This window comes from Plectropomus leopardus, chromosome 23, assembly GCF_008729295.1.
Source record: "Plectropomus leopardus isolate mb chromosome 23, YSFRI_Pleo_2.0, whole genome shotgun sequence".
NCBI classification, from domain to species: Eukaryota; Metazoa; Chordata; class Actinopteri; order Perciformes; family Serranidae; genus Plectropomus; species Plectropomus leopardus.
Window position 1 is genome coordinate 14523808 of NC_056485.1, and position 17013 is coordinate 14540820.

Here is a 17013-nt window from a genome sequence, read left to right on the forward strand (position 1 = left end):
TTGTCATTTTACACATTTTTCTCAGGTGTCCATGCCCCACCAGTGGCTGGAAGGCAACCTCCCGGTCAGTGCCAAATGTGTGGTGTGTGACAAGAACTGTGGCAGCGTGCGACGGCTGCAGGACTGGCGCTGCCTGTGGTGCAAAGCCATCGTAAGTGGGATCGATTGTGGCTTCCATCTTGTCAGAAAACTGTCTTGTCAAATCAGTGTTAGTGTTTATTTAGGACAGCGCTGCCTGCTGGGACTTATTTTCACCCTAGGAGGTTTTTACATTAATTTAATATCAGTGTGTGTGACTTCTTTCCTCTCTTGCTTCTGGATATCTCCCTCTACACACCCGACCACAAGAAACTGAAGGCCTGCATTATCTTTCTACAGTCATGAATTTAAAATCAAACACCATCAGCAATATAAATGCACTGATATTCGTGGTAATAGAGTCCGTCCAGTTGGTAAAGCTGTTCCAATTACCAATTTTTCTTGTGGGAGTGTCTGCGCTGAGCCAAGGTTTTTTATTTAATGTCCCAAATTTTGACTTTCAGTAGCTCTCTCAATGCCAAACCAACTATCCAGGATAATAGAGGAAGTGTTGTTTTGCTGCTTTCAAAACAAAAGTGCAACATTTGTTACTGTGAAAAATGAAAAATTAAAAAAAATGTTTTGATTTATTAACAGAGTTTCTAATATATACAGCATTTCATTTTGGTCTAAAACTGTATGTAGCAGAAGTGGAAATATTTCACATTAGTAATACATTAGATGAAATTTTCTTTAATTTGTTCACCAAACAATCTCACATGTTGATGTACGCAGAGGAAATTGTGAGATATCGCTCCCAAATTTTGTATTGTTTTTGACTCATGGTTCAAAACTTTAACTCAAGCCAATGTGGGAAAATGATGGAACTTAAAGCGGCAGCACAGATTCCCAAGGTGAAGAGGAGGAGGTGGAGGAGGAGGGCAGGTAAAAAAATGAAACCCAGAGTCTGACCCAACACTCTGACCACCTCCAGCAAAATGAAGGGAATACTTTACCTTTGCAAAAGGCAAACTAAAGCATGTTAAAGTGAATTTTAATGGGATGAGTTAGTTGCAGCCTTTACTTTAGCAGGTGAACACAAGACATCATTCATTTAAAAACTGAGCAGAAAAGTTTAGCTCAATCGTCCTTTAAGACACAAACAGTGACAGAGATGTAACTTCACTGGTCCACTTAGCAAAGGCTGAATTGCATTTGAGTGTTCAGGGCAAAGGAACACACATTAATAAGCCTAATTTTTAGCATGCATGTGCGCACACACGCACACATACACACGCACACAAAACATGCACAAATGAATCAGAGTGGTATTTGTAAAGGTTACAGAACTGACATTTGGTGTGTTTCAGAGGGATGTAATGACCTTTCTGCTTCTACTGAAATATAGAATTACTATGGAGACCACTGACTCTGTGTGTATTTGTGTGTGTGTGTCTGTCTGTGTGTGTATGTGTTTGTGCAGGTCCACAACAGCTGTAAAGAACAAATGGGGAAGGTGTGTCCCTTGGGTCAGTATCGAGTGTCAATCATCCCTCCCACTGCACTTAACAGCATCGACTCAGATGGTGAGACACCTCACACACACACACACGCATGCACATGCACATGCACACACACACACATGCACGCACACATACACACATATTCTTTTATCCGTTCTTTTGTACTGCATGTACAGGAAGCTCAGGAATGTCCCCTTTCAACTCCCAACAGTGTAAATCTTTGATACAGAGGGCATGACATTGATCTTTCTACTGACAGTACAGCAAATTCATCTGATCCCATATAGTTCTGATGATTTTGAAACAATTTTAATAAACATTTTAAATTCTAGCATGCTTTGAGTTCGTTACACATTTGACAAAAGAGTATATCATATTATTATGTTCCAACTGTGAAATTGTGGGCTAGTACAGATGTTTTAGATAACAGCTTGACTGATAATCAGTACTGTATTTTTCTTGTTTATTTAGTTGTTTTTTTTTTTGTTTTTTATTCCTCCAAAGAAATATTCTTTACAAGAAGTATCTTTTTTAAGATCATTCTTCTTCAATTCATTACACACATCTTTGAAATCAGAACATTTTCAACCACTCAAATGTATGAATTAACCTATTATAACCTTCTTTTACATAAACATGTTTTTTTCTCCAAAGTAACAGGTTCACATGCCTTTTTTGCACTATGTATATCATAATTCTCTCTCTAATATTTTATGTTGATGTGAAAAAGCTGGATGTTTCTCATCAAAACTAAATTTTACAATACAAATCATTAGAACGTTATAATTTACCTTTAGCCCAATACTCATTCTTACTACATAGGTCTTGAATGTGTAATGTAACCGCTGTTAGCTGTTAGTTCCAGCCACAGGCAGCTACGAGCTAACGCAGACCTGCTCTCCTCCTGCCGATTTTAAAATGGATTTGTTGTTCGTGATGTAGTTTACAGCATCCTTCTGTCCCGAAGACATCTCAGCAAAGATCTCTGTTCACTCCACGTTTTCTTTTGTCTCCAGGACGATATTAGTCTTGAACCCTGCTATTTAGCCTGTGCAAAATTTATGAGACACAACAAAAAAACACCGTCCAGATGGCAGTCAGCAAAGCAAATATCAGCCAATGCCGATGTTTGAGCAATAAGTTAGTGCTTTCCTACAAGTTACACAACAAAAAGGACTTTGTCGCTGTAAATGTACAATTCTGACACAATCCCAGTTCTCTTATCATCCAGGTTCCTCTCAATACAGCTTTCTCAACACGAACTGTGTGTGATTGCCAACATTTGGCCTTGAATCTGAGAGCTAGAAATGTTTTTCAGTCTTCATTTTTCAAAAGGTGTTTTCATTTATGAATCTTCCTTTCAGGTTTCTGGAAGGCCACCTCAGCATCGTGCTCCAGCCCTCTTCTGGTCCTGGTCAACTCCAAGAGTGGAGACAACCAGGGGGTGAAGTTCCTCCGCAAGTTCAAGCAGCTCCTGAACCCGGCTCAAGTCTTTGACCTGATGAACGGAGGACCAGAGCTCGGGTACTTTTTGTGAACAATTTCATTGCTTTAAAAAAAAAAAAAAATTATAATGAAATAATAAGCTTATATGTGGCAGAAAAGTCTAGATTTTACTTGTTAACAGGCTTTATTTTTACTGGTTTATTGCTCTACTAGTGGGAGCTTCTAGTTTATCACGACTGGTTTAATGCTTGAACTTATGATGTAATTTCGCTGCCTTTTCATGACATCTGCCTCTTAACATTTTGTGCTTTGCTTTGTCCTCTTCCTCTCCTCATCCTCCCATCCCATCCCACTCTCTCCTCCCTCAGCCTGCGCCTTTTCCAGAAGTTTGTGACGTTTCGTATCCTGGTATGCGGAGGAGACGGCAGCGTGGGCTGGGTGCTCTCAGAGCTGGATAAACTCAACCTCCATAAACAGGTGAGAGTGAGGCAGAGGAGGAGGAGGAAGAGGAGGAGAAGGGGATGATGATATAATGTTGAAGGTAACAGTGGAGAACTCTGATGTGCAAGAGAGAGCAGCAAACTACCTCGTTTTCCAATGTTTTTAAATAATAATAATAATTGTCCTCAGATACTGAAATGAAAAATGAAATGAACATGTGACGGGAATATTTCGTTTATTTTGACCACACTCATATCTCAAAGGAAGTGAAATGGGAAATAGAGAGAGAAAGGAGTGGCAGCCTTTAAAATTACCAACGATGCACTAATTAACTCAACGAACTGACGTTGTGGAATTAATCCAAATTAATGAATGCCGTGTTGGATTACATGGTGTTTATTTTAAATTAGTGTTTAATTCAGATTCAGAGGTGCCATGTCAAATCAGTTTGACTAATTTTAGGTCATGTCAGATTAATTAGATTAACCAGTTAATGTCAATGGTCAGTCAGGGTGATGTTTCTCAATTTTTTTCAACATCTTCATGTTCTTCTGACTTGATTTGACATTTATCTTAGTATCGCAAGATTTTAAGGTTTGAAACAGGTTTTTTTGTCCCTGGAAATAACATTTAGGGGCCAGACTAATAACTGTCCTCATCCTGTGCTGTATAATAAACCTTTTCAGCTGATTTGTTTCATTTTCACCCTAAGTTATAAGTTAAAAATCTTTAAATGTTTTTGCAGTTTCATCATTTATACACATCTTAACTTAAAGCTTCAATTACTCATGTACTGATAAAGTTTGTTTGTTTTTTTGTTATTCGGCACATAAGAGGCCGGCATCACTTTATTGTTTATCTACTGTAGTTAGATTCACTTGAAACCAAAAATGAAGAAAACTGCAGATTTAAAATTTAATTTATATCTATAGTAGGCCCTAAATAGCAGTGTGACTGCAAATAATGTGCTTATTTTTATCAGTGCCAGACAATTGTGATGCTTTATAAAAAAAAATAAAGACACTGAAGTTCAGTTTTCCGATAAAGATGTTTAATTAGGACATTTGATTTCAACTCTAAATTTGGTCTTGTATCTTAATTTCAGGGAAAAGAGATTCCATATTTCACACCAGATTTGTTTTTATGCCATCAGATCTGCAGTGTTAGATTTCCAGAAGTTACGTACAGACTCTTAGTGATTGAGATTGATGGGACATTAATAATTTGTGTTGTGCTGATTTTGAATGAAAGTTGGATTCAGTGAGTTTGCAGATGATGTGCTGTTTTACATTACAGTGCCAGCTCGGCGTGCTGCCTCTGGGCACAGGTAACGACCTGGCTCGTGTCCTGGGCTGGGGAGGCCTCTGTGATGACGACGCTCAGCTGCTGCAGATTCTGGAGAAGCTGGAGAGAGCCACAACCAAAATGCTGGACCGGTAAGACCAGAGGAAGAGAGGGTGAGCGGGGATAACAATGTGGTCAGAAAAGCTGGGCGATAAAACGATTTTGTTAGGGGATTACTATAAAATTAATGTTAAAGGATTATAAACTTTAGACATTTTTATTTGATGCAAATTGATATAACACACACAAATGCAACAACAGCGAGTCAGTGTCAGCTACCTTTCGATAAGAATGTGAATAAGCATATTTCCCCAAATTTAGAATTACCCCTTTAATCAAAGGTACATAATTCAAATAGGTAAAAAAAAGTTTCCATGTTCTGCAGGTGTTTACTGACTTCTTCGTCCTCAGCTTGAACTATAAATGGATTTTTTGTCGATCTGCTGGTTATATCAGCGGTACAATCACAGATAGAAAAAGGACATTTCGATTCCCCATGTCCTGTCCTCCTATCTCGATCTGATTAGCTGATAATAAAGTTTATTTTCAGCTGTTTGACACCGGTGTGTGTCTTTGTGTGTGTTTTTTTTTAGATGGAGTGTGATGACGTACGAAGTGCCGGCCAACACTAAACGCACACCCATAGTGAAAGAAGACGACAGCCTCGATTCTCCTCTGCAGGTAAATTACTTTCAGTGAGCCGTCTGCTTTTTGACAGATGGTGTCCATAAATTAGCCCCACGCAGCCAGACCTCGCAAGCTTGGAGAAATTATTTTGGAAAACATCCACTGAGAATCAATTGAGCCTGGCAGCTGGGAGCCAAAGCAATCAGACCTAAAACACAGGGAGTGGCATCAATATAGACGAAGGACAGCTCTGTATTTTGAATTTAAGCTAAAAGCTTAACTCCAAAATCTTTTATCAGGTTTAAGGGCATGCTGACATTTTAAAATCACAGCATGAATTTGCACCTGCATAGTCAGTTACTCACCACTTTTTCATCATCACTGGTGGATAATTAAGGTCAAATTTCCCAAAGCAGGGCTTATATTACTTAGAGTTTAAAGCATTAAGGCTTTAAACACTGGTCATTTATCCATCATATCCACTCATATTACAAGTGTTTTTAGGGGGGATGAGAGCTAATGACAGACCCCAAACCTACACCAGTCATGTCTTTTGAACCTGGACAGACCACAATAAGTCTTTTTATGGGCAGTTGGTTTACAAGTACATAAAAATTGCTATAATAGACTCAGCTTTATCCTGTTTTTTATTCTGTTTCCATTTGACATTTTCAGATGACTGGTGGTTAAATTCACATTACTCAAAGGCTTTAAATTTGACTTTTTTTGTCTAAAAGTCATAACTGAAAAGTTGTGAAGCGGCTAACTAGACCACAGAGATCATAGCAAGTAAATCAGATTGAGAAAAAAGCAGTACCTACCAGGTAAATATAGTTTTAGATTATTTAAGAATGAAAAAACATCACTCTCAGTGTCAGAGGTTGTCAAGTTGAGTTTTTTTTTCTCAAAATTGTATTCAATACAGCAAATGTTTTCTGTGTGGCAACATAGTGTATAAAGGCTGACATAAAGAATCAAAGTACATTTAATTTTAAATTAGTTTTATTGACAAAATCTGCCCTGTTTATCAGTGGCCACTGTGTTATCCTTTTCTTTCTGGGCAGAATAAATTTCACATAGTTTGCAGCACAAAAAATAGTTTGGACCAAACAATATGTTATGATTTTGACTCTGAATCTCATCAAATGATGTCCTGCATTCAAGTTTAATTAAAAATTGTAAATACACCGCACTTTACCTACATACTTCTACCATCTGTTTTTCTAGTTAACACACTTTTTTGTCCACCAAAGCATTATTTTTTATAGTTTATTTTATTATTTTTTTTATATGTTATGTTATTCCTATTTTAACCTCTGCACTGTTATTTCTTTTATGTTTTGGATTCTCAGTTTTACTACATGATTTTTTTTTCCTTTTTGCATTTTACAGCAGCATTATGAAATCAGCCTTAGAACAAGAATTTCATTGCCAACAATCACCCAACTGTAACTGTTGTGCATATGACAAAAAAGACTTGAAAAGAGCAAATAAAAAGGGAAAATATCTTCCAGAAAATTTCAAGACCAATTTCATGAAAAGAGAATCACTCCTACGTGAGGTTTGACTGGATCAAGTAATCTCAGGAACAAACCTCCACATTTTCTGAAGTCTGAAGTCTTTTTCTCACTCTCAGGTCCACATCACTCAGTATGCAGACTCCGTGGCCTCCCATCTCGCCAAGATCCTGGACTCGGACAAACACAGCGACGTCATTTCCTCTGCCAAGTACGTGCCGTGAATGCCTTTGAAAAACAGGGACAGGAGAGAAGTAGGAGGGAGGGTGAAGCAGGTGAAGGATGTGAAGGCTGGAGAAGATGAAAATGAAGATGGCAGGATGAAAGTGAGGAGGTATAAAGGAGAATAGAGAAGAGAGATGATGAGAGAAAGAGGCAGACAAAAGGGGCAAGTGAGTGTCTGGTCAATGAGTATTGATTTTTTTCGTTCCCTAAGGACACACACGCGCACACACACACACACTTGGAGGGGACAGTAAGTGCTGCCCGGCTGTAAGTGAAAGAGACAGATGAATCAGTATTTAGGGGTCATCCTCAGTGCATTAGTACATTAGTAGTCTTCCTTTGGGAAGAGTCGAGTGGCCATTACAGAGCACTTTTCTCCGCCGCTCTGTGTGTGTTTGTAAAGCACCGCTGATTGTAGTGCAGCGCATTTAAAACACTTCAGGGACGTCAGGACGCTCCCAGGGCACATTTTCATTGAAACACAGCCTCGGTGTTGTCCGATAAAGAAAATATCCTGTTTGAGATGGTTATTATTTCAATCTCAAACTGGAATTTTAAAAGGTTTCAACCAGCCGAGGTCGAGAGAAACGCCCGGCACATGATAGAAATCAGTTCAAAGAATGAAATAACATCAAAATAACATTTTGAGATTCCATCAGGATCAGCAAGCACAATGTGACACTTTATTCTTGCGTGTTTTTTTCATGATTTGAGTTAAATTTTGTCATCGCTTCAAGTCCCTCACTTAGTATTTTTAAAAATGAAAATGAACATTGGTGCAGAAGTACTAGTATTATTTTCACACATGTATTCTAGATATTTACCGTTACTGAACTATTGAAAACAACATAGAAATGGTATAAATAACATCATACATAATTTTTTTCATCAAGATTATGATGGAATAACATTGAATAGTTTTAACAATAATGAATATTCATCCTTTTTTAAATTCATAAAATTTGTGAATTTATTGGCTTGGCATCACTATCTTTACAAACATAGGCAAACATTAGATTTGTATTTTTGTGTAAAGTTACATAAATCTGTTTGCTAAGACCTCTGAAACTATAATATGTTGAAGAAAATCCCACACAGAGCCCTCATGTCTGGAGTGACTTTTTTTACTGACTTCCTGTAGGAGGAGAACTAAAAAGGAAGACTATTTAAAGACAAAGCAACATCTAGTGGATTTTTATTCAGACCATTCCTAAACCAAATTGTGAAGAAAACTATTAGGTTGAGTTAAATTCAGCACATTTTTCATGAAGATATAGTGACTCAGAATGTTTTATACCAAACAGTTGAATGGGATGTTAAATGGTTTTAATTTTCTACAAAAAATAGCATCAAGATTCAGTTGTGGGAGTTTATTTCAGATATAGGGCTGTGCCTTGTTATTATCCACTTTACTGTAATAAATGTGTTGTCATTTTGCCAGCAAAGACACTAAAGGGACATTTAAGTAAAGTAAGACTGCTGTCAGGCTCTAATGGTTCCCCTTAACCATTAACAATGATATGTTACTGACGTAACAGGGTCACACTTGGCAATAAAGAAAAGTAAGTGAGATAGATAAGCAGAGCAGAGCTCCAACAGAGAGATCTCATACAGGAATAATAATTTAATGACATCTCTGCTTTGTCATTGTGCTTAAAAAGAAAAACTTTTACTCTGCTGCACAAAAAAACTGCAAGAGAGGAACCATCCATCACCTGGCCTGCTTATATTGTACATTAGAGATTAACCTCCTTCTGCTTAATTCTAAAAGTTGTAAGATATCTGCAGAAATCATCAGCTGACCTTTACAACAGCCCTGCAGAAATTGACACTATATAACAGCACAAACAGAAGGCAACAGACTTGCATAAACATGCATAAAGAGGCCTTCAGGAAGAGTACAGTTCAATAAAATAAAGCAGGTAACTCATTTTTTGTTCTTGGCAACAGTGTATGTTTTTTAGCTCCTCTGCAATATAAAATTTAAGTGGCCCTCAATTAGGAATGCCATGTCTAAACTAGAGAGGAATGAGTCTTGTTCAGTCTTGCTGTCGTTCATTCTGCATTCGTCTTTGTTCAGTAGATTATTCATCCACAGCGGCGGCATTCAGATATTAGGAGTGATGCAGGATTTTTATATGTTTATAGGCAGCTGTACAACCAAAAATATATATATTGTCTGTTTTATTACTAACTTTAGACTAACGCGAGAATTCTCATTAAAAGACACAAAAACAGACTTGACACATAGAAAGTCTTGTCATAAAGAATTGAAAAAGAGTTTGGAGAGTCTGAGTTGCATAATTTGCGTTTTGTCTTGAATCTTAAAAATTGATGAGTTGTTATAAAAAGAACTGCCGCAGTGGAAATGTTGGATTAAGGTGCAGGTAGAAGTTATACGTTGCATTACAATAAAAATACATTTTAAATACATTACAAAACAATACGACATGGTGCAGTTTAACTTTTCTAACAGTGCCCTGCCACCTGCAGCTGTTAAACAAGAACATGATAGAGTCATTTCCACTACTGACACCTCAAGGTGAAGAGTTATTTGCATGATACACGGCAACACTTTGCAGACACAGACTAAGCGCACACCAACTAACTACCGTAAACTAGCTAAACCAATGTGCCACCATTGCATCTGCTCTTTCCACATATCCAGTCTGGAAATAAAACCTGTGAGAGTGAACAGGAGGGTGAGCTTTATAAACGAGGAACCTGTTTTTCTGCAACAATGTTCATTTTTACAGGATCAAATATTTGCTAAATGTGCGAGGACTGTGAGAGCTTGGAGAAACCTCCCTGCTGAGTCATACAGCAGCGATGTAACAGCTGTGAGTAAATAGTGAGTGTGCGGAGGCGACGTAGCTGACAGGCAGGTAGGCGGCGATGTAATCTCCGAACACAGTGACAGCACGGTGAATCATCAAATCTGAAACGTGTTACCCTGGCTGATTTGTTTCATTTTCAGCGTTAATCATGTTGACCTTCACCCTCACCCATTACCTCTTTCTCTCGCTCACTCTCCTCTCCTTTCTCTCTCCCTGCACCTCTCCGACAGGTTTCTGTGTGGGACGGTGAATGATTTCGTGGCAGAGGTGGGGAAGGCGTACGAGAGAGCCACAGAGAACAAGGAGGAGGCAGATGCCATGGCAAAGAAGGTAAATGGTTTTGTGTGTGCAATCGTTTGCATTATGTAAGAGCTTGTATAACACTAACCAGTGGGCAGTGTAGGTGTGTGCGTGTGCGTGTGTGTGTGTGTTTTTGTGTGTATATAACAGAGAGTGAGACAGAAATAGTAGTGTCGAAGGTTAAGTTTCATTATTCTATTTAATCATTTGACACATTGTAAGAATCCAGTTAAAAGAAGCATTTCACTGCTGGAAAGATGCTTCTTCCTTTTTTCATAAAACTGGGATGGCTATGCAGTAGAAAGACGCAAATACTCTTGACATTGGTGCCACTTAACCACAGAAAACAGAGGGAAAGGGCTGTAGCATTTGCTTTTTGCTCAAAAGGTAGAAAAATACTCACCACTACCTGAGTGCACTGAGCTGCACAAGAGCATTAAAACTGCTCCTGCTGGTGGTCATGCAAACTTGTCTGTTTGACACGATGTTCGCCGGCTGGGAACAAACAATCTTGTATTACAGTTAAATAGTAAGCAAAAACATGTTTCTAAAAACTTTTGAGGCAGGAAATATGCAGCAGAATTATTGTTTATATTTGATGAGCGCTGCTTAGTTTTACTGTTCGATGTTAGTATTCTCAGCCAACATTTTTGTCATGCAGAAAGCAGTGTGGCGCCCACTTCCTCGTCACAAATTCTTGCCATTGCAGCTAAACATGTCAGTATCATATGTTTTTTTTTTTTTAACATTTTATGCAATCAATAGGCAATACAGTAATGTAATCTTGGTTTATATTTGATTGGCAATGTCTGTTTTTATATTGATTTATTAAAGACGTGGTGAAATGTTAAATATTTTTGCACTAAAAAAGCTAAAACAGTTGTGATTGTCTCATTTATATGTGATTTAAAAAATAATAATAATAACCCACATGATGCAAGAAGCAGCTGGGTAATTTCACATGATCATCATCTGGACCCTAAAAAAGTTTGAACACACGTGTTTTAAGAGGTCACTATGAGCTCTGGGCACTTATGATAAGCATTTTTTTTGCTTTTTGTGGATTATGTATGGACTGTACAATAAACTGATTAATTAATCAATGAAATAATAATGAAAACAATCTTTAGTTGCACGCAGTTCTCAACATGCTGATGAAGCAGCACCTCAGAACAAAAAAACTGTGTTAATTCAAGGGGTATGTTTTGATTTGACTGACTAATGATTGAGAGAAAGGTGTCTTTTTTTTTATTCTAAAAGACATTCAGAAGTAAGTAAATATATAATATATTGTATACGGGATGCTGTCAGAGATTATTTTTTTCCATTTTTGAAGCTATTTGAAGAGAGGAAAATGTGAAAATGGGATGTTAAGGAGTTAAACTGAATCATTGCAGCAGCTGTCAGTCACCAGCAGATAAAAGTCCCGCGAGTCTGAAACTGCAAAGAGAATCACGCTGAGAGGAAGAGTGGTTTGCCAACTGTTTTTGTGAGACATTTCCAAATCGAGAAAAATCTTTTCACCCAGCAGAGGCATCTCAAGCCTTCCCCAAACTCCTCCGCGTCAGATCTCTTTGAGCTCCGTCCCGCTTATGGGTTTTTTTTTTCTTTTAAATAATGTGATGCTTCATTGACTCCCAGGGGGAAATTCGCCCATTGCTTCTGCAAATAAACAACCTCTATGTGCTGTATAGGTATTGATTTCATGCTGGTTTTGAAAGGTACAGCAGCCGCACAAAAATGAGTTTTTAAGAACTTCTGCCCAGCATTGATGTGTCCTTTATCTCCCAATTTACACCCCTCTCATTTGATTTTGAAGTGAGCAAGAGAGCCATAAAAACAATAAAAATATCTCTCTGTGTGTCTGACTCCTCTCCCAGTGTGCACTGCTGAACGAGAAGCTCGACTCCCTCGTCAAGGCCTTAAGTGAGGAAGCTGAAGCTCAGGTAATAACACTACCTGCCCTAATTAATACGAAATTATCCTAGCAATCAGTCTTATGGCTCGATTAAAACCACAAAACTGTCTGAAATCCTAGTTCCTCATATCAAGCAGCAGCTGAAGTGTTTTGCAACAAAATAAGATTTGAATTGTCTGGAAAAAGTGAGAAAATGTGTGTCAAATAACCCAAAATCTAGAAGTTTAAGGATAAAATGATGATGCAGGTTTGACTGGTTTTACACTTCAATGCATCTGTTTAAAGCACCATTCATGTCTAATCTGCCACAGCGGATTTTAATCTGTATTTACTGTTGATTTGATCTATAGTGGTGCTGTGTGGTTGTCTGTGGTGTTCAAGTTAGAAAAGAAATGAAATGAGATTTTTCCCTGAGAAACTGAATGCTGTTGTTTCTCCTCAGTGGAACCACCAGAGTTTTTCAAATCCCCCCCTGATTCAAACTAAGCCTTTACAGGAGTCGCAGCAGAAAATGATGGTTTTTCACACATTTTTAAGTTTCCTCAGAGGAGCTAAAATACAAAACGGCACATAGCTTTTTGAGTCTCTGCTCCCTTTGGAGTCTTTTCATCACAGATTGATGTTGGTGCACTAAAAGAATAACACAGCCCTAAAAGTGTCAGTATGATTTCAACCTCCTCCTCAATAAAAGGGGAAAAATGCTGAATTTAAGCTTCTGCATCAAGCATCATTTCATATTTGATGCATAAAATATGGATATCCTCTTTCTCAGTGCTTCCTGTAAATTAATATTTATCTGCCTCGATTTGCTAGAAATAAAAAAGTGATAATGCATTACTTTTAGGCTCCACAGAGCAGGAGTAATAAAGATTTATAAATGAAGTGGCATTCTCCAGTTTAGCACTGCTGCTTTAGTGATAATGTGACAATGCTGCAGGGTTTCCGCTGCTCTTAAAGTGAAATAAATCTCATTGCAGAGTCAGAAAACATCAGGAATGAAACAAAAACGTCATCTTACAGGAATGTACCATAATGGATATTATTATTTTATAGATGTGTTAAAATGCTTTTTGTTGCCGTCACTTCCAGGTGGTGCCGGCAGGATCAGTGCCTAGCCAAGAGAGCGGCGGCTCGAGCCCCGTCGAAAGTGGCGGCGAGTCGGGTTCAGAGGGTAAAACGTACCGGTCTAAGGAGCAGCTGATGCTCAGGGCCAACAGCCTGAAGAAAGCCCTGAGGCAGATCATCGAACAGGCAGAGAAAGGTAACCTAGAGTGATTTCTTTGTGTGTGTGTGTGTGTGTGTGTGTGTGTGTGCGCGCGCCTCGTCTTGCTATTCCTTTCTTCTTCTTTTTCCATCATTTTGACACAATCATGCCTTGAGTGTTTTGTATTAAAGTTCACCAATGTCATCATTTCAGTGGTGGACGAGCAGAACCGACACACGCAGGTCCAGAGGATGTCGTCCTCGTCCTCCATCAAAAGAGAGAACAGCGAGGAGCTGAAAGATGCTGAGCCACGTAAGTGTCGCTTTGGTTTGAACCCAGCAGGGACACAGGGTGAAGGGACATACTCTGAAATGCTGTCTGTACATTTTGGAAAAAAAACATCAGTACGGTAAAAACTCTCAGTATTGCATTTTGTCAAAAAACGGTTTGAAGACGACTCATTCTTTGAAGAATGACTTATAATTTGCATAATTTCACTGTTATTTTGTCTAGAGAAACATTAATAATCCAAAATTTAGAGAGAAACTACATTATTTTTGGACATTGTATATGAAAGTAACCATTATGCTTCTGTCCAGGTCAAGGAAGCTTAAGTCCCACCTCCCCCATTGTCCTTGAGAAACCTGAGAGCCTCCACACTGTGACCTTCAGTGAGGACACTGTGTAAGTCTTTGTGCCTGCTCATCCGTTTGCATCGTTTGTACATCTGCGTCCCTCAGATGCCAGCTGTGGCTGAAAAATGTGTTCTTGCAGTAATGTATTATCACATTTTAATCTACATATTTTTCTGTATTGGCAGACAATGCTCAGAGAAGTGTGTGATGAACAACTACTTCGGCATCGGCCTGGACGCCAAGATTTCCCTCGAGTTCAATAACAAGAGAGATGAGCATCCTAAGAAATGCAGGTACGAAAGCACTCACACAAGCACACACGCAAAAACGAATTATAATCTATCAGCAGAGCACTTTATTAAGATGTGTAACTCAGCAACTCTTTTGCCAACAAAACAATGTAGTGTTGGAACTCTAAAACTACATTAGATAAGTATTGAATTCACATTAATCACACACATATTTTAAATTACTTGTGCATATTCTTTGTCGGAAATTCTCCAGGAGACTTATTGCATATCCACAAAAGTTATGAAACTGCATAAATTAAATGCTTTAACAAGATTTTCTCAGAGATGTTAATCCATCAGTTTAAACACTTAAGATGAAGATACAATCTCAGTACTGACATTTTCTATTGGAGTCATCTTTTACACATACAGCAGAGTATCATCTGCATACATAGAAACCCAAACAGCTTAAACCACTTCCCTTTTGGGTCAGTTTTTACCTTCATCTGGCAACGTTGGTGCCTCACAAAGGCAAAAGATCTGAACTCATATGTAGAACTGAGAAAAATGACTTCAAAGTGTTTTGGTTTTCAGCTAAACAAATTATAGGCATAATATTGGAAATTTGGCAGGTAGCATTTTGCATTATTTGCAATATAGTAAGAAGAAAGCCATTGAAAAAGGCATTAACTACCATTTGATTCTCACTTTGTTGCTGATTATGGTAAGCAATAGCAAGTATCCACTTCTTATAATATGAATAACGAAGAAAAACCAGAGTCATGGAAGTTGGGGAGTTTTGCCTTGTTTTATGCAAAGCTTTTTGTAGTTGACACAATCCACTATTTTATACAGGAAATAACAAAGAAGACAGGATAACTGTCTATACTGCTGAGTTTGTCTTTGTTGTTCTACAATTTATAAACTGTTTTTACCAAAATGAAATAAAGGTCTTTTGTAATTGGACAGCATTCTGTTGCTGTATTTTGTTCACAAATTCTAAGACAAAGTGCTGTTTCTCCAAATGGCTTCTTCTCTGTAGAAACTTAAAATTAAAACTGGTGACCATATTATAAGATTATTACATGATATGGGAGAGTCCTGTGTTTCTGTGTTTATTAACATTTAGGACATAGTTTAAAGAGAAATGACTATATCCACTGTCCAGAACCGGTGTCTCCTTCTACTCTTCCATACTCTTTAATTAACTGTACTGATTCAGCTTCACTTCTTTGTAAATAAAGTTATGTTCTAGTGTTGATTTGTGTCTTTCTCCTGTCTCCCCTGCAGTAGTCGCACCAAGAACATGATGTGGTACGGGGTGCTGGGGACTAAAGAGTTGGTCCAGAAGACGTACAAGAATCTGGAGCAGAGAGTTCAGCTGGAGGTCAGTCACACAGCAATGTCTCTTACAGACTGAGAATAAAGAATATTTTGGGAAACAAAATGCCATCAGCTGTTTTTGTGTGTTTTGCCCCCTTTTGAACCTCCTCTCTCTCTCTCTCTCTGCAGTGTGACGGTGTTCCCATGTCTCTGCCGAGTCTGCAGGGCTTGGCTGTGCTCAACATCCCCAGCTATGCAGGCGGTATCAACTTCTGGGGTGGAACAAAGGAGGATAATGTGAGTGCTGTGAACAAAGCAACATCGTGTACATTTACACCTTCCAAGAAATGTTGTAAAAGCTGTATGCACAGCCACATTAAATAGTAGGTCAGTTAGTTTTAAATGGACGGATTTAAAAGTCACAGTGAATGATTGGCTCTGATGTCTTTGGTTCAGAACTTTGGCGCTCCGTCATTTGACGATAAGAAGCTGGAGGTGGTGGCGGTGTTTGGCAGCATGCAGATGGCCATGTCCAGAGTCATCAACCTGCAGCACCACCGCATTGCACAGGTAACACACCTCTCTAAAAAGAGTTGACACACCTTTATTGTCTCCATCAGGCGTGTGTGTAAGTGTATCTGGCTGTCAGCAGCTAATCTCGCAAAGTACTGGATCAATCAGCCTAATATTTTGCGTGCATGTGTATAATAGTATACTCAAGGACCTCTCCTGGTTGCAGTGATTCACAGTTGTTGAAAAATCATTTTTATTTCTATGGTCATTGACCGCTGACTCCTCAATCCTCTTAATTGGTCAGTCGGGACAAGTTTTCTGAAAAAAATCTCTAAAAACAACAAGCCTTACAGCAGGCCATATTTTAGCCTTTGTCATTTTTCAAAAACTTATGACCCTAGAAAGGTTTGGTCCTATTTTGAACCAGAGCATCTGCAGATTGTTCTATATCCGATATGTTGTAATCCACGGAGGTTAGATACTATATGGGATGAATATATATCAGTTTTTTTTTATCTTTGCTGACATCTTGACTGTAAGGGAGCTGGGAGGGACAATTGTTCAGTCCTCTGCACCACATATTACCACACCAGAAGCATGGAGCATTTTGCATGCCTGATTTTGAAGACTGAGATTTTGTTAATTTGATGATTTTTCCTTGATATTTGTGCTTCTGCTACAAGTAAGTAGGCTTTAAAATTAAATATATATAAATATATTTTTTGTCTGTTTTATTGTGTTATCTAATACATTGTTGTGCATTTGAGACAGTCGTAAGTATGTCATCATTTAGCTGCCTCACAGAGACGTCAGCTTGGTTTTAGACTCTTAATCTTGTTAGATATTCAGCCAGTGTTCGTATCTGTAGTTATTCAACAACGTTAAATTAAGCACTTGGATTCTTAGAACAAA

At 38.3% G+C, this 17013-nt stretch overlaps 1 protein-coding gene across 2 annotated transcripts in view; it reads left to right on the top strand.

The window, feature by feature from the left end:
• si:dkey-172j4.3 (diacylglycerol kinase eta) overlaps nucleotides 1-17013 on the top strand; it is an 83755-nt gene that overhangs the window by 53495 nt on the left and 13247 nt on the right. For both annotated transcript variants that reach the window (XM_042511976.1, XM_042511977.1), the window contains 16 exons: nucleotides 26-151; nucleotides 1502-1604; nucleotides 2906-3065; nucleotides 3356-3464; nucleotides 4725-4864; nucleotides 5366-5453; nucleotides 7036-7127; nucleotides 10209-10308; nucleotides 12159-12224; nucleotides 13286-13457; nucleotides 13614-13712; nucleotides 14000-14084; nucleotides 14221-14328; nucleotides 15556-15652; nucleotides 15778-15885; nucleotides 16045-16158. In XM_042511976.1, the coding sequence (XP_042367910.1) occupies nucleotides 26-151; nucleotides 1502-1604; nucleotides 2906-3065; nucleotides 3356-3464; nucleotides 4725-4864; nucleotides 5366-5453; nucleotides 7036-7127; nucleotides 10209-10308; nucleotides 12159-12224; nucleotides 13286-13457; nucleotides 13614-13712; nucleotides 14000-14084; nucleotides 14221-14328; nucleotides 15556-15652; nucleotides 15778-15885; nucleotides 16045-16158 (1767 nt within the window). The remainder of the gene's footprint in view (nucleotides 1-25; nucleotides 152-1501; nucleotides 1605-2905; nucleotides 3066-3355; nucleotides 3465-4724; nucleotides 4865-5365; nucleotides 5454-7035; nucleotides 7128-10208; nucleotides 10309-12158; nucleotides 12225-13285; nucleotides 13458-13613; nucleotides 13713-13999; nucleotides 14085-14220; nucleotides 14329-15555; nucleotides 15653-15777; nucleotides 15886-16044; nucleotides 16159-17013) is intronic.